Source organism: Herpailurus yagouaroundi, unplaced genomic scaffold, assembly GCF_014898765.1.
Source record: "Herpailurus yagouaroundi ecotype Mexico unplaced genomic scaffold, PumYag 166, whole genome shotgun sequence".
NCBI classification, from domain to species: domain Eukaryota; kingdom Metazoa; phylum Chordata; class Mammalia; order Carnivora; family Felidae; genus Herpailurus; species Herpailurus yagouaroundi.
The window spans coordinates 5,333,992-5,356,744 of record NW_024412407.1 but is presented as its reverse complement, the minus strand read 5'-3'; the positions used below and the strand labels follow the sequence as shown (position 1 = coordinate 5,356,744).

Here is a 22,753-nt window from a genome sequence, read left to right as displayed (position 1 = left end):
ACTCCTTACTGGCACCTTTGAAAACAGTCCCTTTATTAAACTCTCCTCAGATTCCCCAATTTGAGTGTGCCATTTGTTTCCTCTTGGGATCCTGGCTGCTTTATGTATTTTTAATCATTATCCTAACTGGTATGTATGCCAGACAAACCCTAATAATACTTATGCTAATTGGTGGGGCAATAGCTGAAGGTGTTTACAGAAATAATCTTTATTTGCCTGGTACTTTGTCTCATCTAATGTGTTGTTAAAGGAAAAAAATCCCTATTTTGCACCTGGGTGGCCCAGTCGGTTTGGTTAAGTGTCTGACTCTTGATATCAACTCAGATCCTGATCTTGATCAAGCCTGCGTTGGGCTTCATTCTGAGCGTGGAGACTTCTTGGGATTTTCTCTCCCTCTCTCTCTCTGCCCCTCCCTCACACCCGAGAGCACATTCTCTTTCTCAGAATAAATAAGTAATCGTTAAAAAAAAAAGGAAAAAATAAAGTGTTAGATAATGTATAAGAAGCTAGTAATACTAATAGTTCATTTAAATATAGGCCCCAAAATGCTGTTTTTCATTCACTCTACCCTCATTTTCTTAAAAGAAGTTGATGGTGTGATTCTTTAATAAGAGTGTCGATGTCCTTTGTATCATCTCATTGCTTATTAATATGTCTTTGGAGGAGAGTATTTATAACCTCCAAGTTAAATCATTTGACTAACCTATAGCAGTTGAGTAAGTTGCTGGGATAGTATTTTGACCGTATAGGATTTTCTTTTTTTTATTTTTTTTTAAATTTTTTTTTTCAACATTTATTTATTTTTGGGACAGAGAGAGACAGAGCATGAACGGGGGAGGGGCAGAGAGAGAGGGAGACACAGAATCGGAAACAGGCTCCAGGCTCCGAGCCATCAGCCCAGAGCCTGACGCGGGGCTCGAACTCACGGACCGCGAGATCGTGACCTGGCTGAAGTCGGACGCTTAACCGACTGCGCCACCCAGGCGCCCCATTGACCGTATAGGATTTTCATCTTTATATAGTGTGTTTCTTTTCAGTTAATAAAGATAATTGAGAATTAACCATATTATGTAGTCATCTAGAAAACTCAGGCTTAAACACTGAGTTTGTGGTAAGTGCAACCTAATTTTTAACTGAAGTAATAGTTTCAAAACTGCCAGTATTACAGAAGTTAAATCTAAATTAATTCATGGTTTTATTGGTAATTGGCAAGCATAGTTTTTCTTGGAATGACATTGACTCTATTCATATCCTCTTTTCCACTTCTGGTACCAAAATGCTGTTATCATTCTACCTTATGAATTACCAGTCTTCCATAGGAATTAGGAAGTATTTGAAAACCAGGATTAAGCTGTAAAAGAGTTTATTCATTTTTTATTTGAAGTATATCTGACACACAGTGTTTGTTACATTAGTTTCAGGTGTACAGCATAGCGATTTGACAAGTCTATATATGATGCTGTGCTCACCACAAGTGTGGCTGCCATCTGTCACCATGCAATGCTATTACAGTACCATTGACTATATGCTTTACCTTTTATCCCTGAAAAGAGGCTTTAATTAAAACACATCTATAATCATAGCAAAAGAATTTGGAAAGTGTACTAAAATATTACTGTATTTTTTATACTCCATCTTAATTCTGTTTGGGCTGCTGTGATAGACTGGGTAGCTTATAAACAACAGAAATTTACTTCTTACGGTTTGGGAAGCTGGAAGTGTGAGATTAGAGTGCCAGCATGGTTGAGTGAGGGCCCTCTTCTGGGTCATAGACTACTTCTCATTGTGTCCTCCTATGGTGGCAGGGGCTGGAAAGCTCTGTGGGGTCTCTTCTACAAGAGCACTAATCCCATCATGAGAGTCCACTCTTGTGACCTATTCATCTCTCAAAGGCCCCACCTGCTAACACCATAACACCATTATATAACACTAACACTTTAGGAATTCAACGTATGAATTTAGTGCTATGTTGGTGGGGCGGGGGTGCGGTGAGTAGCAGCAGGAGAGATGCATACAAACATTTAGACCATAGCAGCCTCTTTTCTCAAAATTTCTCCTTTTACTTGCTTTGTTGAAATTCTAACTCCCAAGCTACTCCCAAGTATGGTGCATGGATCAGCAATGTTGATACTACCTTAGAGTATAAATCTCAGGTGACAAGCCAAACTAGTGAATCAGAACCTGCATTTTTAAAAATTATTTACTTTGAGAGAGAGCACACACACTCAAGTGGGGGAGGGGCAGAGAAACAGGGAGAAAGAGAATGTCAAGCAGACTCCGTGCTGTCATCACAGAGCCAGTGTGGGGCTTGCAAACCGTGAGATTGTGACCTGAGTCGAAATCAAGAGTCGGATGCTTAACCAGCTGAGCCATCCAGGCGCCCTAGAACCTGCATTTGAACCTAAGTTTCCCCAGATAAGTATCCACATCAGAATTTGGGAAGCATTCTAACCATATCCTGCCATTGCATCTCATTATAAAACCAGGTTGTCAAGTGTTAAGGCTGAGGTAATTCATTGATTACGTAGTCACTGGTAAAGAAACTGACTAAATTTGCAGATCACCTTTTCTTTATAAGCACAGGGAAGCCGAACTCTTTTCTGTAATCAATCAATTTGCACTGAATTTTCCCGTATTGTGCTGGTAGTGTAAACTCAGGTACGTTGCTTCATCAAGCACTGTGTTGGGGATACAAACATGAATGTACATTCAGGGATTTGTAGTCTAAGAACATGATATGTGTAGTGCAGTCTAGAAGATGGAAATTAGTTTCATGTATTGTTATTAATAGTGGTACAGAAGCTCTCAGGCTCACTCACAGTTTCAGATTCATTAGTGTCAAATTTTACCGTGGGGAACTATTTACTTGCCACATTTTAAAAGGGCCTTTTAAATTAAGATAGGATAGTTAAAGATATCAAGGATTACTGGACAGTCTAATATAGTTGATGTATTTAGTGTTTTTCTCAAGCTCTTGGCAGTTTCAGTTAAATCAGATTTTATAATTTTAACCCAAATGAAGATATATAGATATATAGATATATATATAGATATAGATATATATAGATATATATATATATAAAATAGAATTTGCAAAATAACAAAACTAAGTTGTTGTTAATTGTTTATGGGAGGAAATCAGCTGGTATGGTTTGGGGATGGATCACATATTAGTTTTGGATCATGTTGAATATATTTTTTCCTTCTTATTCTTTCAGATACATCAGGATTCATTTTTGATTTGCAGTCCAATACTGTACTGGCCCAAGGAGGAGCTTTTGAGAACATGAAAGAGAAGGTATGACTACTTACTGTGGATAGTAAGCTTGAATATCACAGTAAAACTTAGGTACTAATACAATCAGTGGCTACACAAACTCATTTAGAAAGTGAAATATGATTTTCTTTGCATAACTAATATCACAAATATTAGTTAATATTATAACAAATAATACTTATGGCTAAATGTGTATCTCATTTGGCAACATTCTTCAAGGAACAACTTGAATAGAATCTTTCATTTGGAGAGGATTTTTTTTTTTAATTTTTTTTTAATGTTTATGTGTGTGTGTGTGTGTGTGTGTGTGAGAGAGAGAGAGAGAGAGAGAGAGAGAGAGAGAGAGAGAGAGAGAGAGAGAATGAGCAGGGGAAGGGCAGAGAGGGAGGAAGACACAGAATCCGAAGCAGGCTCCAGATCTTCATGCTGTCAGTACACAGGTCTCAAGCTCACGAACTGTTGAGATCATGACCTGGGCCAAAGTCAGAAACTTAACCAACTGAGCCACCCAGGTGCCCCTGATCTGGAGAGGATTCTTAACTCCAGGAGAATTCAGTGCAAGAAGATAAATAGCTCTTCCAAGTAATATTCCTATGGAAGAAAACCAAGTGTTTTTAGTAATATAACCCTTAATGAGTTTTATTGAGAAAAACATAAGATAAAAGCTTTATTGCTTTCTCTGTCTTATTAAGAAAAGTATATTGTTGATTATAGAGTCATAGATATACTGTATCGGTTGAATAATATAAACACTTTCATATTTTAGGTTATCAGAATCTTACCTTATCATTGTATCTAAGTTTTGCCTACAGTTCATTTTATAGTGATCAGTACTAAGTATTTTGCTCATCTCAAAAATGTATATTACAAATTAGCCCTCTCTGGATTACACATTATATACCTTCCCATTTCTATGGTTTTAAACCTTATCATTGTTCAGTAAGCCTGAAACAAACAAACAAAAAAGGGTAGAATGATATGAAAACAAGTGTACTAAAAAGACTTAGGTTGTAATACAGACTCTGCTTATTACTTAGACAAGATACTTTACTTCTCTTCATATATAAAAGTACTTCCTTTTCAAGCAATATGGTTGACTGAAGAACCTGAAAACATTCCTGTTATAAAATACCTAGAAATACAGAATGAAAAGTAACATACATGATTTAAAAATGCATAGCATAGGGGCACCTGGGTGGCTTAGTTGGTTAAGCATCCAACTTCAGCTCAGGTCATGATCTTGCGGTCCATGGTTTTGAGCCCCACATTGGGTTCTGTGCTGACAGCTCAGAGCCTGGAGCCTGCTTCAGATTCTATGTCTCCCTCTCTCTCTGCCCCTACTCTGCTCATGCTCTGTCTTTCAAAAATAAATTAAAACATAAATAAATAAATACATACATACATACATACATAAACAAATACAAATTTAAAAAATGCATAGCCCAACACAAAAAAGTTAAGGAAATCCCTGGGGGCCAAAAATATAGAGGGCATTAAAAACCAGCGTGTTAAGCCTGAGCTAGGTAACTGTGAAACATTTTGCCAGTGTCAGTAACAAATGGGTTTTACCACTCAGGGCCCCAAGGCTTGTCCTAGGTTAGGAATTGGAGCTAAGATCTTACATGAAATTGAGATCCTAAAAATATTTCACCTTTAGGGAAAGGGTGAACTAGAACAAATCTTCCCACTGACTTCTGAACACAATATTCTTACTATGCATGTTTAAGAGGGATATTTCAAAAAACAAAGAGGGACGTCTGCGTGGCTCAGTGAGTTAAGCATCTGACTCGATTTTGGCTTAGGTCACGATATCACAGTTCACTAGTTTGAGCTTGGGGTTAGGCTGTGCACTGACAACACGTGCACAGAGCCTGCTTGGAATTCTGTCTCCTTTCTCTGCCCCCCCCCTGCTTGTGCTCTCTCTCAAAAATAAACAGACTTTTAAAAATATACAAGAGGATTGAAAATAAATCTTAAATTGTGTGTTTTATCATTATTAACATTATATTGTAGTTTATTAATATTATTTTTCAATATTATAGAATAAAGCAAATTAGTAAATAATTTAATGTTTTTAGGACCTGAAACAGCATACAGAGAAGAGAGATATGTTTAAAATTATATAAGAAAAAGCCTTTTATTAATGTTATGTTTGAATTGAAAGTATTATTTTGAATTCAAGTTGTAAAAAATGAAATCTCCTAACTCTATCCACTGAAAAAAATCTAGAAATAATGACTCCCCAGTAACAATAAACATACCTAGCTCTTAGATACTGGTTTCTAGCTACTGCTGCCTACCAAAAAGAGCCAGGTCTTCTTGGAGAAATAGCCAATTTCACATTTTGCAGTGAGACAAGAAATGAAAATTAGAAGGATTGGAAAGAAAGAAAAAAATGGTTGTTATTTGTAGAGCATACTATTATTTTCTATCTACATACACAAGCTAAGAAAGTTAGAAATTATAATAATTCATCAAATTCTTTTAATTCATTTAATTGCTGGGTATTAAATTGATATACCAAAAGGAAAACAGAATAGCAGTTGTAAATAGTATATTTTTTATCTCCAATCTCCCAGAGTGGAGGTGGGTGGGAGGAGAATGGATGAAATAGATAAAGGGGATTAAGAGTATGCTTATCTTGATAAGCATTAAGAAATGTATAGAATCATCGAATCATTATGTTGTATACCTGAAACTAATATAACACTGTATGTTAATTATACTTGAATTTAAAAAAAAATCCTTAGGAATAAGTCTGACAAAATTGGCATATCTATTTCTTTTTTAGTTTATTTGTTTATTTTGAGAGAGAGAGAGGAAGAGGGAGGGAGAGAGAGAGACAGAGAGGAGGGAGAGAGGGAGGGAGGGAATCCCAAGCAGGCTCCGTAGTGTCCACTCAGAGCCCAGTGTGGGGCTCAGACTCACAAGCCATGAGATCGTGACCTGAGCTGAAACCCAAGAGTTGGACGGTTAAGTGACTGAGTCACCCAGACACCCCGGCATATCTGTTTTAAAGAACATTTTGGCATTATGTCATGAATTTGTAGATGCTCTGATATTCAGGAATTCTAGTGGTTTTACACAATAGAGACCTTCTCTCATTGTTCCAAGAAGATATGATTTTTTTTCTTTTTTTTAATTGCTTACAATGTGATAAACATTGTTTTAGGCACTGAAGAATCAGCAGCAAATTAGCATAGGAATATTCATTCCAGCATTTTTCATAACAGCCAAATATTGGAAACAATGTAAGTGCCCATCAACAGAATGAATAAATTGGCTATATTCATACAATGGAAATGCTGTGTAACGGTTCAAATAAATAAAAGCATTTATCAACACACACAAAAATCTAAAAAAACAATGTTATATGAAAAAAGCGAATTGCATATACACATGTATTGTATGATAATATTTATGTAAGGCAAACAATAGTATATATTACCTATGATATATACATACATCATAAAAGTGCGAAAACATGTATCAGAATAAAACCAAATTCAAGGCAGAAAATCTCTGTGAAGAGGAGGGAGATGGGATTCATGAGGGACTTCATGGGGGCCTCAGTTGCCATCTATTTTATTTTATTAAGCTGATTATCATGTAGTGAATGTCCATTATGTTTTGTATGCCTGAAACAGTTTATAATAAATTATCCTTATAGTGTTATTATATAATTAAATGATATGAAGTAAAAATGTTTTTGAGGGGTGCCTGGGTGGCTTAGTTGGTTAAATGTCGACTTTGACTCAGGTCATGATCTCGCAGTTTGTGAGTTCGAGCCCCATGTCAGACTCTGTGCTGACAGCGCAGAGCCTGGAGCCTACTTTGGATTCTGTATCTGTCTGTCTGTCTGTCTGTCTCTCTCTCTGCCCCTCCCCCGCTTGCGCTTCTTCTCTGTCTCAAAAATAAAGACATTAAAAAAATAAATTCTGAATTATTAAAAAAAAGTTTTTGGAAAATGCTAATGAAAAATCTAAGTTGTTACTGTTGGTGGCTCGTTAAACTATTTACCTTTCTCCACAGTATGCTGAGATGAGGAAATGTTGATGCTAAATTAATACCTGATACCTAATTAAACCACCCTTTCTTGAAATAAAATCTGGCACATACCTTCTATTTCTAGAAATGTTCTGCTTTTCTAAGTTTTGAAATTAATTTTCTGTGTGCTCTTATCGTTCATCTGTTAATCATTTTCAGTGAGATGGTTGTATGTACTCTCACTGTCACTAAAGAGTGATACATACTGTTAAACATGAAACATCACTTTTTCTGTTATTTTCTATAATAGGCATCAGTTGCCAATTGACGAACTGATGTTAGAATTAAATAACCCTGTCATCTTTTCCAGATAAATGCAGTGCGTGCAATAGTTCCCAATAAGAGCAACAATGAAATCATCCTGGTTTTGCAGCACTTTGATAATTGTGTGGACAAAACAGTACAAGCGTTCATGGAAGGTAATCCTAACTCGTTTTTTAATAAGTTTGTATTTGTTCAAATAGACGTTGCTTCAGACTTCTATTAACATTCTTTCAGCAATCTGATGTTTTATAGATGATATAGCGAACCCCAGGATAACATAATGTACCATGCCATTTTTTTTTAAAGATATCTCTTAAAGATACCTCTTTCAGCCCTAGAAGTATCATTCATAAGCTATGTGATATCTTAGAATAAAAGACAAGCTGAGAAAATGCCATCATTTTACTCAAAATGTTCTCTGTTGGTTTTAAGAACAAATAGTATGGCTAGTGGTATAAGGTACTTGATTGGAATTGGGTTGAATAAGAATTTAAGAACCTCTTAGTGACAAAGCAGTGATCCAGCAGCCCAGCAACAGATGTCAAATTCAAGGACTCCACATTCTCTTCCAGGCTGCTATGCCATTTAGTGTGGTTCCTGCAAGTGATTCAAATGTAAGGGTTTGAGTTTCCTTGTCTGACATATGGAAGATTGGTGGGGTTAGCCAAGGCTTCAGTTTATAGAGTTGAGTGTTTTATAAACTTCTTTCCACATAATTTGTTTTGAGAAAAACTTTGCTTGAAGCTGTTGCTTCGTTAAATATCAACGTCAGATTAGGTCTCCCTGTTTCTATTGTCCTGAATTTGTCAGTGTAGAATAAACAGACCCAAATACTGTAAGGTTTTTCTTTATCATCATCTGTTTTCTTTATAATGTTAGTATTTGGGTCTAGAATAGTGTATAGCTCTCTCTTAAGCAACATAGCCAAATGGTATTTGATCTTCTAGAGGGGAGAGGATAGCATATTTGGGCTAAAACCAGTTATCTTTGTATACTGTCTAAGCTTTATAAATAAAAGAATCTTCCAAATGGTCAGGCTGCGTTTCTCTCAGAAGAACTTACAAAGGAAATTACATGGAGAAGGGGGGGGGTGGTCTAAATGGACAGATATTCCAAAAGTAAATATGATAGGATTATCTCATCATATTAGCACTTAGACTTGAACCTTAACCTTTCCTATTAGGAACTTTGGAAATCCTCCAGCAATTACAAAATGCAGGGACACTAATTACCTTGTTGACCATGGATGTGGTAGGAGAGAAAATCTGTAGTTGGTTTCTTTTACAGGTAGCGCCAGTGAAGTACTCAAAGAATGGACAGTAACAGGCAAGAAAAAGGTAAAAATGAATTAAATTTACAAGCATGGTATTGGCATTTTTATCATTAAAAAATTTAGGCCCTGGGGTGCCTGGGTGGCTCAGTCAGTTAAGCTTCCGACTTCAGCTCAGGTCACGATCTCATGGCTCGTGAGTTTGAGCCCCACGTCAGGCTCTGTGCTGACAACTCAGATTCTGTGTCTCCCTCTCTCTCTGACCCTCCCCTGCCCATGCGTGTGCATTCTCTCTCTCTCTCTCTCTCAAAAATAAATATTAAAAAAATGTTTTTGTAAATCTTAGGCCCTGCAAACATAATTGAAAGAAAAGATTTACATAGAAAAGATTTACATATGCCACTTCACTTCATGTGGTTAAAAAAAGTCTTCTGTGACATTAAAACACAGCTGTGTACATAGAGTACCACACAGTCTCTTCCGTGTGATTTAAGGCAGGAAACAGAATGACTTTGCCAGGGTGTAGTTGCTGAGGTAATATTACGGATGAAATGAGAGCATGTCGAGGATAGCAGAGCTCCTCTAAAGAAAGTGATCTAGTCCAGGGGTTTTCAGTATCATTCATATTGTACATCAGTTAAAATAGCTTAAGATTTTTAGGTCAGACAACTGTGTTATATATAGTCTCTGATATTAATGAGCTTTGACTTAAAGCCTTAAAAGGGGCTTTGTACTATTAGCTATGCAGAGGGGGCTTATGTTTCAGTTTAGGGAGGTAGAAGTCACTTGGGCTGTGGAGTTAATCAAAACTGGATTTATATCCTGTTCTACTACTTAACTGGCTTTGTAACATTGGAGTATTGTTAACTTTTGTATGCCTTAGTTTGTTCATCTCTAAAATAGGAAAATAATACTCAGCAAATATAAGTACCTGATACAATATCTAACATGCTCATTCCCTGCTCCTTATCCACTTAAAACTAGAATGCTTTTGGGGTGCCTGGGTGGCTCAGTCGATTAAAGTCTGACTTTGGCTCATATCATGATCTCATGGCTCATGGATTCGAGCCCGCATCAGGCTCTGTGCTGACAGCTCGGAGCCTGGAGCCTGTTTCGGATTCTGTGTCTCCCTCTCTCTCTGTCCCTACCTCACTCATGCTCTGTCTCTGTCTCTGTCTGTCTGTCTGTCTGTCTCTCTCTCAAAATAAATGAACATTGAAAACAAAATTAAAAAAAAAACCACTAGAATGCTTTCCCTAAAGGATGCTGGCTCATCTCAAAATGCTCCCCACAGCTCTTTACTGTAAATGTAGCTCCTTTAGGGGCACCTGGGTGGCTCATTCCATTAAGCGTCTGGCTTTCGGTTTTGACTCAGGTCAAGATATCACGGTTTATGAGATTGAGCCCCGCATCGGGCTCTGCACTGACAGCACGATACCTGCTTGGGATTCTCTCTCTCCCTCTCCCTCCTTCTCTCTTTCTCTCTCTCAAAATACATAAATAAGTATTTAAAGATAAATAAATAAATCTAGCTCCTTTAGAAAATGTTTAAAGTACAGATTTTAATCAGGTATCTCTGGGAATAATAGTCTCTTTGGGATGCTCTTTTCCTGTATTCAGTTAGTGCTGCAGTTCTGGAATCCTTTCTTGATGACTCTAAATCACTTCATTAGGAGTTCTGTTAGGTCTTGACCAAACCAGGTTTGGCCCTAATGACTCTTGAAATGTTTTCCAAGTGGAACCTAGTACTTCTGCTGATTCCCCTGAAGCGCTCTCCATACCTGTAATTTTGAGTATTTGCTTAACTTCTTCCCATTTTTTTCACCCAATATAAATAGCTATGTGTGCTATGAAGAACAGTAGTGGATTAATTTATTGCCCCAGGATAATAAGTTATTAGTGATATAAGATATACTTGAAGCTGGAAAAGCATATGTTGGAGACAAATAAATTTCTTAAAATTTAAAGAAAGAAAAATGGCTTCAGTTTGACCATCCCAAATGCCCAAATCCGGTCTGGTTAACTGTTGGGATTAATTCAATAGGATGTGACCATGAGCAGTTACTAAGATAGTTATCATATATGCGGAGCAGTGATGTGAAAACTTAGTTCACATGGAGGAAAGTAGTTAAGAGAAAGAAATGAAAGCTGTGGGGAGGAGACAATTATATCTAGAATACCTTCAGTGCTCCTGTTAGGGCCATCGAAAACATTTGGGGGGATAAAAGGGATTGGGGAAAAATTGATTCAGTAATGTCAGTCTAGTTTTTTTTTTTTTTTTTAATGTTTTTATTCACTTCTGAGACAGAGAGAGACAGAGCATGAGCAGGGGAGGGGCAGAGAGAGAGGGAGGCACAGGATCCGAAGCAGGCTCCAGGCTCTAAGCTGTCAGCACAGAGCCCAACATGGGGCTCGAACTCACAGACTGTGAGACCATGACCCGAGCTGAAGTCGGACGCTCAACTGACTCAGCCACCCAGGGGCCCCTAGTCTTACAAATAGAATTAAGATTGCTACTAGAGCTGTTGTTTGTCAAGGTAAAAGGCAAAAGAGTTTTTGTTTAATTTTTCTATTTTCATAGGTAATATATTCATGTGGCTCAAAATTCAAAGCTATAAAAGATAATACACTGAAACATCTTTATCCCTTCCCTATTCCCCAGCCATTTGGCTTCCCACCCCAGAGGTAAACAGTATTGCCAATTTCTTATGTATTATCTGGGATACTTTATGCATATATAAGCAAACATGAATATATATTCTTCTCTTTGCCTGCTCTTTTTTTCGTGTAATATATTTTAGAGTGTATTCCATGTCAACATATAAAGAATTGTCTTGTTCTTTTTAAGGATGTAAAGTCATTCTGCTGCTTGGATGCACCATAATTTATTTAACCAGTCCTTTATTGATCAACATTTGGGTCATTGCCAATGTTTTGTTACTATTAACAGTATTTCAGTGAATAACCTTATATATAATTTTGTACATGTGTCAGTATCACCTAGGATAAATTCCTAGAAGTGGAATTGCTGGATCAAAGGATATGTGCATTTGTAATTTTGATAAATACTACCATACCAGATGACCATTGAGAGTACCACTTTGCATTCCCACAAAGTAGTATAGGAGAATGTTTGTTTCTCCATATTCTCAACACTGTCAACTCTTTTTTTTTTTTTTTTAATTTTTTTTTTCAACATTTATTTATTTTGGGGACAGAGAGAGACAGAGCATGAACGGGGGAGGGGCAGAGAGAGAGGGAGACACAGAATTGGAAACAGGCTCCAGGCTCTGAGCCATCAGCCCAGAGCCCGACGCGGGGCTCGAACTCACGGACCGCGAGATCGTGACCTGGCTGAAGTCGGACGCTTAACCGACTGCGCCACCCAGGCGCCCCCCTGTCAACTCTTTTTGACCTTTGCTAGTCCAAAATGAAAAATGATACTATAGTACATCAATTTTTGGAAATTTTTGAAAATTGTTATTAGTTCTTCTGTGTTTGGTGGAATTCACCAGTGAAGCCATTGCATCCAGGGCTTTTCTTTGTTGGGAGATTTTTTTTTAAAGTTTATTTATTTTGAGAGAGAGAAAGCGTGAGTGGGGGAGGAGCAGAGAGAGAGAATCCCAAGCAGGCCTCACTCTGTCAGTGTAGAGCCCAGTGCAGGGCTTGAACTTGCGAACCATGAGATCATGACCTAAGCTGAAGTTGGATGCTTAACTGACTAAGCCACCAGGTGCCCCTGTTGGGAGATTTTCGATGACTGATTCAGTCTCTTTACTAGTTATAGGTCTGTTCATATTTCCTACATTTCTTCATGATTTAGTTTTGGTAGGTTTTGTGTTTCTTTGTTGGCATGCAGTTATTCAAAGTGTTCTCTTGTAATCCTTTTTATTTTTGTAGAATCTATAGTAATATCGCCACTTTCATTTTTGATTTTAGTAATTTGGGTCTTCTTTTTTTTTTCTTAGCCTTTCTAACTAAAGGTTTGTCAGTTGTGTTGATCTTTTCAGAGATTCAGCTTTTGGTTTCATTGATTTTTCTCTATTGCTTTTCTGTTCTTTATTTCATTTATCTCTGCTCTGATCTTTATTATTTCCTTCCTTCTACTAGCTTTGGGTTTTAGTTTGTTCTTTTCTAGTTCCTTAACTGCAAAGTTAAGTTGCTAATTTGAGATTATATGTAAGATATATATATATAATATATATAAATACTTTCTAATGTCAGCATTTACAGTTAGCAGTTTCCCCTTTAGCATCACTTTTGCTGTACTCTTTGAGTTTTGGTATGTGATATTTTCATTTTCATTCATCTCTAAGTATTTTCTAATTCCCCTTGTTATTTCTTCTTTGATCCATTTGTTCTTTAAAAATGTGCTAATTTCCAGGGGCACCTGGGTGTCTCAGTCAGTGAAGCATCCGACTCTTGGTTTCAGCTCAGGTCATGATCTCATGGTTTGTGAGTTCAAGCCCCTCATCAGGCTCTGTACTGACACTGTGGAGTCTGCTTGGAATTCTCTCTTTCCCTTTTCTCTGTCCCTCCTCCATTCACATTCTGTCTCTCCTTCTCTCCTTTCTCTCTCTCTCTCTCTCTCTCTTTCTCTAAAAATAAACATTTTTTAAAGAGACATAAATTTTAAAAATGTGCTAATTTCCATAATATGAATTTTCCAATTTTCCTTTTGTTGATGTCTCACTTTATCCCATTTTGGTCGGAGAAGACACTTTGTATGATACATATCTTTTTAAAATATCTGTTGAAACTTCATTTGTATCCTTATGTATGGTCTATCCTGAAAAATGTACCATGTACATTCAAGAAGAGCATACGTGCTGTGCTGCTCTTGTTGGGTAGAGTGTTCTGTTTATGTCTGTTAGATCTAGTTGGTCTGTCATGTTTTTGTTTTTTTTTTTAATTTTTTTTTTAACATTTATTTATTTTTGAGACAGAGAGAGAGAGAGCATGAACAGGGGAGGGTCAGAGGAAGAGGGAGACATAGAATCTGAAACAGGCTCCAGGCTCTGAGCTGTCAGCACAGAGCCCGACGCGGGGCTCGAACCCACAGACCGCGAGATCGTGACCTGAGCCGATGTCGGACGCTTAACCGACTGAGCCACCCAGGCACCCCTGTCACGTTGTTTAAATCCTCTGTTTCTTTACTTATCTTCTGTCTGGTTGTTCTGTCCATTGTTGTGAGTAGGATATTGAAGTCTCCAAGTATTATTGTACAACCGTTTTTCCCTTTAATTCTGCTGGGTTTTGCTTCACGTATTTTGATAGTCTGTCATTAGGTGTACACATGTTTATAATTGTTATATCTTCTTGTTGTATTAAGCCTTTTATTAATACATAATGTGTTTCTTTGTCTCTTATAACCTTTTTTAATTTAAAGTCTATAGGCTTTATTTAAAGTCTAAAGGCTATATTAATAGCCCCAGCTCTCTTTTGGTTACTATTTGCATGGAATACATTTTTCCATCCTTCCACTTTCAGTCTATTTGTGTCTTTGAATCTAAAGTGAGTCTCTTATAAACAGCATATAGTTGGATCATGTGTATTTATCCATTTTGTCAATCTCTGTCTTTTGATTGTAGAGTTTTATCAGTTTACCTTTAAAGTAATTACTGATAAGGAAGGACTTCTGTCATTGTGCTATTTGTTTTCCATTTGTTTTTAACTTTTTTTCTATCCCTCATTTTTTGCATTACTGTCTTCTTTTGAGTTTAATCTGTTATTTATACTGAAATGTTTGAGTTCTTTTCTCATTTCCTTTTGTGTATATTTTATAGCTATTTTCATTGTGGTTACTATGGAGATTACATTTAATATCCTAAAGTTTTAACACTAATTTGAAATTATACCAGTTTATATTCAATAACATACAAAAACTCTGTTCCTTTACAGCTCCATCCCCACTTCTTTTGGTTGTTGATGTCACAGAATTATATCTTAATACATTGTGTTCCCCAAGGCATAAACTAATAATTCTTTTATTTTTATTTACTTATATTTTTTTATTATTTTTATTTTCTTAATGTTTATTTTTGAGAGACAGAGAGAGTAATAGTGTGGGAGGGGCAGAAAGAGAGGGAGACAGAGGATCCAAAGTGGGCTCTGCACTGACTGCTGTGAGCCGGATGCAGGGTTTGAACTCATGAACCTCAAAATCATGACCTGAGTTGAAGTCTGATGCTTAACCATCTGAGTCTCCCAGGTGCCCCAAACTAATAATTCTTTTAAATGCATTAGTCTCATGGGGCGCCTGGGTGGCTCAGTCGGTTGAGCATCCAACTTTGGCTCAGGTCATGATCTCACAGTTCCTGGGTTCGAGCCACGCCTTGGGCTCTGTACTGACAGCTCGGAGCCTAGAGCCTGCTTCGGATTCTGTGTCTTCCTCTCTCTCTGGCCCTTCCCCTCTCGAGTTCTGTCTCTCTCTCTCTCTCAAAAATAAAACATTAAAAAAATTTTAAATGCATTAGTCTCTTAAATTATGTACAAATAAGATCTGGAGTTACAAACCAAAGTAGATTTTAGATTAATAGGTTTTTTTTAACCTATTAGTCTCTTAAATTATGCAGAAAACCAAATATATAGTTACAAACCATTATAATAATGCTGGCCTTTATAATTGCTCATGTACTTACCTTTACTGAGATTTTTATTTTTTCATATGGCTTAAAATTACTGACTAGTGTCCTTTCATTTTATGTTGCAGGACTCCTTTGAACATTTCTTACAGGGCAGATCTGGTGGTCATGAACTTCCTCAGCTTTTATTTATCTAGGAATATCTTAATTTCTCCTTTACTTAAAAAAAAATTTTTTTTTAATTTTTTGAGAGGAAGTGAAAGTACATGAGCAGGGAGGATTAAAGGGAGAGGGACAGAGAATCTCAAGCAGGCTCCATGACCAGCACGAAGTCTGACATGCGGGGCTCAGTCTCATAGACTGTGAGATCATGACCAGAGCCAAAATCAAGAGTGAGACACTTAACCAACTGAGGCACCCAGGCACCCCTCTCCTTCACTTTTGAAGGATAGTCTTGCCAGTTATAGGATTCTTGGTTGACCATACTTTTCTATTTCAGCGCTTTGAGTATATCCACGTACCGCCTTCTGACCTTCATGTTTCTGATGAGAAATCTGATGAAATCTGATGATTTTATTGAAGATTCCTTGTATGTGATGAGTGACTTCTCTCTTGCTGCTTTCGAGATTCTGTCTTTTGAAAGTTTGATTATAATGTGTCTCAGTGTGAGTCTCCTTGAGTTCATCTTACTTAGAGTTAATTAGGCTTCTTGGGTGTTTATATTCATGTTTTTCATTAAATTTGGGAAGTTTTCAGCCAGTATTTCTTTTTCAGATATCATCAGATATTATTTCTGTCCCTTTATCTTCTTTTCAGACTTCCATGATGTGTATATTGGTCTACTTTTTGGTGTCCCACAGGTCCCTTAGATTCTATTCACTTTTCTTCAATTTTTTTTTTCTTTCCTCTTCCTCAGACTTTACAATTTGCATTCTCCAATCTTCAAGTTCACAGATTTTTTTTCTTCTGCTGCTGAAATCTGCCTTTGAATCTTTCTAGTGAATTTTAAAATTTCAGTTATTCTATTTTTTAACTCCAGTATTTCCTAATTAATTTCTTATTTTTTAATGTTTTTTTATAAGTGAAATCACTTGTTTGTTTTTGTTTTGAACGCTTATTTATTTTTGAGAGAAACAGAGACAGTGTGAGCAGGGGAAGGGCAGAAAGAGACGAAGACACAGAATCTGAAGCAGGCTCCAGGCTCCAAGCTGTCAGCACAGAGCCCGATGTGGAGCTTGAACTCATGAACCACGAGATCATGACCTGAGCTGAAGTCGGATGCTCAACCTATGGAGCCACCCAGGCGCCCCTTATGGATTTTTTTAATGTATTTTTTGAGAGAGAGTGCAAACAGGGCAGCGGGGGGAGGGGCATTCAGAGAGAGAGGGTGACACAGAATCTAAAGCAGGCTGCAGGCTCTCAGTTCTAACTCACAAACCCTGAGGTTATAACCTGAGCCGAAGTCGGACACTTAACCAACTGAGCCACCTAGGCACCCCTCTTAACTAATTTCTTTTAGGTTTTCTATCTCTTTATTGACATTTACATTTTGTTCATACTTTGTTTTCTTGGCTTTGTCCAGATCTTCTTTTAATTTTTTGAGTATCTTTAAGACAGTTGTTTTGTTTTTTTTTTAATTCCAGTTAACATACAGCATAATATTAGTTTCAGATGTACAATATAGTGATTCAACACTTCCGTATATCATCCAGTGCACTCTTTAATCTTCATCACCTACTTAACCCATCCCCCTATCCACCTCCCTTCTGGTTACCAAAGGCAGTTACTGTTGATTTTTTCCCTTTAAGTAAATCATACTTGTTTTTTGTAGTTGTGATTTTATGTTGAAAAACTGGACATTTGAATCTAATAATGTGATAACTTTGGAAATCAGATTCTGCCCCTTCCTCAGGATTTGCTATTTTTTTTATTATTGTTTGCTTTCTGGGGGCACTGCTCTTTTTATTTCCCTGGAAGTCACTCAGCCAAAGCTGGCAGGGCTTACAACAATGGGAGAAGGTGCAATAACAATGGATGCCTGACTCTGTCTACACTCCTGTGATCAAAAAAAGCAGCAGGGACCAGAGTGCAGATCCCCAAAATTTGGAGGACAGGGTCCTTTTTGTCTGCCCTGGCTCCCACAATGTGTGCGAGCTGCTCCAAGAACAGGTGCACAGCTGCCTGCACCCTAAGGTAACTGCTTCTATGAGAGGAGCTGATACTGACTGAGATTAACCACGATTTACTGTCCAGGTCTTCACCTGCAAATTTTAAGTCTTCAGTAGACTCCAGAGTTCCAAAATAGTTACATTACACAGATTCTGCCAGTGTAATTATTGTCTAGTGAGACAGATTACTAGTGCTTCCTCCTCTGTCATTGTCCCAGAATCCTCTGCAGTGCAGTTTTAATTTATGTTTCTTATTAGACTGAGGTTGCACTTCATTCCATGTGTTTGTATCCTACACCATTTTTTTCTATTGGGCTGTTGTTTTGTTTGTTTTTCGTTAGAGCTCTGTATAAATTTAACTTTTTGTATATAAGTTGGACGTATTTCACATTTTGTAATTTATCTTTTGATTTGGTGGGTTTTTCCATGCATACATTTTTTATATTTATGTGTTTGAGTTTATCCAAAGTATTTTACATACTTATTTTAGTCAGTAGTTCAAATATACAAGAATGTGTTCAATTTTGGGGAGGGCATACGAGAAATTAATAACATTGATTGCCTTTGGGTAGCTAGAGTTACTTCTCTGGGTTGTGGGGTCTTCTTTTTCTTTTCTTTTTTTCAAATCTTGAATAACCATTAGAACAAAAAGAAGAAAAGCAAACCAAAGCCTACAGCAGAAGCAAGTAACAGTATCCCAGATTCCAGTAAATCGGTTTCCATTCAAGAGGAACAGACTGTGCCTTCTTCAGAGAAAGGTGGTATTAATGGTTACCATGTCAACGGTGCCATCAATGATACTGAGTCTGTGGACTCACTCAGTGAAGGTATGGAGACACTTTCAATAGATGCCAGAGAATTGGAAGATCCTGAGTCTACTACACCAGATGTGCTGGATAGAACAGGTGAGTTTATTAACAGGTCTTTGAAAAGTTGTTTTCTGTTGAAAAATATAGGGGCTTCCTGGTTGAAAAAGCAATCAATAAATTGAATTTAGTTAGTCTTTTATTTTTTAGCTTTTGTTGCCTTTTATATGAAAGAGTCAAATTTTGTACAGTTGATTCTTGAACAACGCAGTGTGGACTATGCAGGTCCACTTATTTGTGGATTTTTTTCCCCGAAAAAATATAATACAGTACTGCAAATATATTTTCTCTTCCTAATGATTTTTTTCCCAGTGGTTTTCTTAATAACATTTTCTTTTCTCTAGCTTACTTTATTGTAAGAATATTGGATATAATACATATAAAATACAAAACATGTTTATTGACTGTATGTTATTGGTAAAGCTTCTGATCAACAGTAGGCTTAAGTTTTGGAAGAGTCAAAGTTATATACAGATTTTCAACTGCAAGGGAGGGGGTCAGTGCCCTTAACCCCCACATTGTTCAAGGGTCAACTGTAGTTACCAAAGGCCTAGAAAATATAGTTGTTATTCCATTGTCTTATATTTTAATTTTAGTTTAAGTCAGTCTTGTGGAAATCTTTTAACATAATAATCCCTCAGTAGTTAGAGATTATAGAAGGTGACCTTAAGACTTTTTAAATTGCTTATTATTAAGGACAATGATGATGATGAATTGATGTTGATGTTACTATTTTAGGGTCCAACACAGTGAGGAATATATAATAGTAACTGTAATCCCATGGCTTTCATGAGAAGTAGACTGTTGGTTTTTATTGTCCCACATTTGTTTTCTAATAAAGAGTTAAGATTAATGTTGTCAATTCAAATATCTTGCACATTTTTTGTTTTATTAACCATTTTGATGAATGTTGGGAAGATACTGGGAATATATGTCTTTTAAAATTGGCTTTTTAATTACTTGGTTGTTAATCCATTTCCACTTGCTCTATTGCTGCTAGAGTTATTATGTAATGACAATTTAAAAGTTCTGTACTTCTCAGATGTTCTTTTATTGATTAGCTTGCACACACAAAAAGACTTAGAGAAAAATATAGCACCTACGCTATAACCTCAAATAAACCAAAGATAGTCAGTGGCTTCCTTTTTTTTTTTTTTTTTTTTTTTTTTCCTGAGCTAGCTCTTCTTTGATATCCTAACTCTTTGTGCTTTCCCTAAAGCTTTTAAAACTCTTGGGGTACCTGGCTGGCTCCATTGGTGGAGCATGCAACTCCTGATTTGAATATTGTGAGTTCGATCCCCACGTTGGGTGTAGAGATAACTTTTTAAAAAAACTTAATAAATAAATAGATTAATAATAAAACTCTTCCTTCCCTGGAACAGTGTAAAACTCTTTTTTCCTCAATATATCTTACAGAAGCTATAAGAAATTAGTGCTTCCTTGTGCCCAGAGCTACCAAGGTACAGGGAACAAGCTAGCTTAGCTTGAGATGGGTTAACACAGACTCATCCTTTTCATTCAGGATGAAGTTTAGGGCTGAGCCAGATGCTCCTGATAGTCTCGTCGAACTGATTCTGCTCTTTGTTCTATTTTGTCAGTTGTTTTTGTTCATAACCTTTCAGAGGCGTAGTTTTACCTGAAACATTTTTACCTTTTTTATTTGTTTATACTTAAGACTGCTTGATTGATTTCCTCCTAACTTTTACTCTAAAATACTGACCTTTCTTTGACAGGGTCCATGCTGGAGAATGGCATCTCTGATTTTGAGCCTAAGTCTTTGACTATGCAGTCTACTCAGAATTCTCAACAAAATAGGAATGCTGCAAAATCTCTCTCAAGACCTACCACAGCACCTCAGTTTTCAAATCTGGGGATGGAAGAGTTTCCACTCTCTTCCACCAACAAAAAGCTAGGTAAATCAGAAGTCTACCTTTGAGAGAAAACAAACAACAAAAAAAATTGTGCTTTTGGCTAGAGAGGGCACATTTTCTCCTTGTTCCTCAGATAAGATCTCAGAGGTTAGCAGGTAATACTTTTTCTGTTTTTGAGGCAGCAACTACCCTTCCCTAACTCCCTGTACACAGTTGGAGTCTGATAGTATTTTAGATGCTGTACAGTCTTGTTATAATGACAGGGATCCTTTTAGTGAATGAAAGTCAAACTCTACTGGCCAGAATGACTTTTCTACTAACAGTAACTTGTTTCTTTTATTTGCTTTACTACAACATTTTTGTACGGTTTCCTTCATTTTTATCTCCTGGTTGATTTAATAGTAAAAAGCTCTGCCAACTCTGACATGATGTTTTAAAGAAATCTTTTCATTTCTCTTCACAACTTCATGCACTTACTAATATCTGTCAGACTGTAGCTTTAAACAAGATCGTTTCCTCTTAAGTAAGTGTGCAGTATCGACTGGTGGTAGTTATTTGCTTTTTTTTTTTCACTATACTCATCATTTAAATAATCAGCCAGTAATTAAACAGGTAGAGATGATAGCCCCTCTGAGTGTCATACATCTAAAGCATCGTGGTCCACTCCACTAAATGTACGAAACAGAAATGTAAAAGACACTTGTAACCTGTAGCTCTTTATTGAATTATTTATTCCACATAAGCTAAATTTAATTAGTGAAGCTTTCCTTTTAAATCTAACATGACCCTCAGCTTGGTGCAGAAAGCACATCAAAAATACTCAGTCAAGCAAAAAGAAAAGCACAAGGCTTGAAAGCTTTTTAGATTTGGAAAGAAATCAAGTTACGATGAGGAAGAATTTAAATAAAAAATTGGAAATCTATATCTTGGCACATTAAACTTCTTAGATTTATGATTTCACCTATAAATTGTATATATTTTGACATTGGTGAATATAGAAAGGTTGGTAGAACTTTTGGAAACTGATTAGAATATGTTGGGTGGTAAATATATTTCATCTTTACCTATAAAGTTGGCTTATCCACATACAATGTTTCGAACTACTACACAGAGAATTTTATTAATTTTGTAATGCCTGCATGGTGAATTATAGTCCAAACCCTGTCATTTAGAGAGTTTTGAAACACTGGTACCTATTCAAATACTTTACTTCATTTTGGATAGTTTCTGAAGTTGCTGTTGTCAAATTCATTAATCTTTTTTTTTTTAACAGTTTCTAATCTGCTGTTAATCCTATCCAGTGAAATTGTCATCTCAGACATTGTCTTTTTTCACCTCTAGAGGTTCAGCTGGGTTTTTTAAAGTATCGACCATGTCTCTCCTTAATATGCTTTTCTCTGCCTTCTTGAACTTATGGTATCTGATTGTATCAGCTGTTTTGAGGTCTTTATTTACTTGACTCTACATCTATGACATTTCTGCATCTGTTTCTGTTAGTTGATTTTTCATTATGGATCGTGTTTGTCTGCCTCTTTGTATGCCTAGTAATTTTTTATTGGGTGCCAGACATTGTGAATTTTGCTTTGTCGATTGCTAGATAGTTTTTGTGTTTTATTTAAGTACTGTTATGATTTGTTCTGGGACTATTTGGTAACAGTTTGAGGCTTGTTTTTAAGCTTTGTTAGGTGGAACTAGAGTAGCCCTGAGAGCTAATTTTGCCTCATTACTGAGGGAGTACCCTTCCAAGTGTTCTACCTGGTGCCCTATTCTGGCTGGTGTGAACATGAACTGTTTGTGGGCTGGGTGAGGTCTGAGGCTTGTTCTGCATATTCCTTTCCAGTGGTTCTTTTTCCTGTCTCAGGTAGTTTCCTCACACCGATGCATTCAGAATCCCCTGCAGATCTCTGTACAATTTTCTCATCTTTGTGTAGCTCTTTCCTCTCTAGTATTCTGCCCTTAGAATTCTAACCACCTTGGCTCCCCAAGTTCTTAGCTCTGTCCTCTCAATTCAGGATTAGGATTTCTCCTCCTTGCACTGCAGCCTGGAAACTCTTTCATGGCAGTAAGTTGAGGCAATTGTAGGCCTCACTTCGTTTGTGTCTTTTCTCAGGGAAAAAGTACTGTCTATCGTCTATTGTCTGAAAACCAGGTTTCATATGTTTTGTCTGTGTGTGTGTTTAGTTGTGTAAGACAGGAGGGTAAATCCAACTCCTAGTACTCCATCTTAGCCAGGATACTTAGTTAAAAACAAAAATCTATGAAAACATCAATTTTTTGGTGAGGAGGGTGGCCATTAAGGAAACATTTTTAGTCCACATGACATTTGTTACTTTACATGCTTAGGTGTTCATATCTAACTTTCAGGTTACTTGTGCTCCTTTTTTTATATTAATCCTTGGGTTTTCT

General features: G+C 36.8%; 1 protein-coding gene across 3 annotated transcripts in view; it reads left to right on the top strand.

Moving 5' to 3' along the window:
- The window catches only part of SPATS2 (spermatogenesis associated serine rich 2), a 150,642-nt gene that overhangs the window by 103,700 nt on the left and 24,189 nt on the right, over nt 1-22,753 (top strand). For 2 of the 3 annotated variants that reach the window (XM_040488243.1, XM_040488242.1), the window contains 5 exons: nt 3,219-3,298; nt 7,635-7,743; nt 8,876-8,925; nt 18,254-18,515; nt 20,210-20,389. In XM_040488243.1, the coding sequence (XP_040344177.1) occupies nt 3,219-3,298; nt 7,635-7,743; nt 8,876-8,925; nt 18,254-18,515; nt 20,210-20,389 (681 nt within the window). Of the gene's footprint in view, nt 1-1,086; nt 1,112-3,218; nt 3,299-7,634; nt 7,744-8,875; nt 8,926-18,253; nt 18,516-20,209; nt 20,390-22,753 lie in introns of those variants that run through there. The other variant, XM_040488244.1, reaches the window with a different exon arrangement.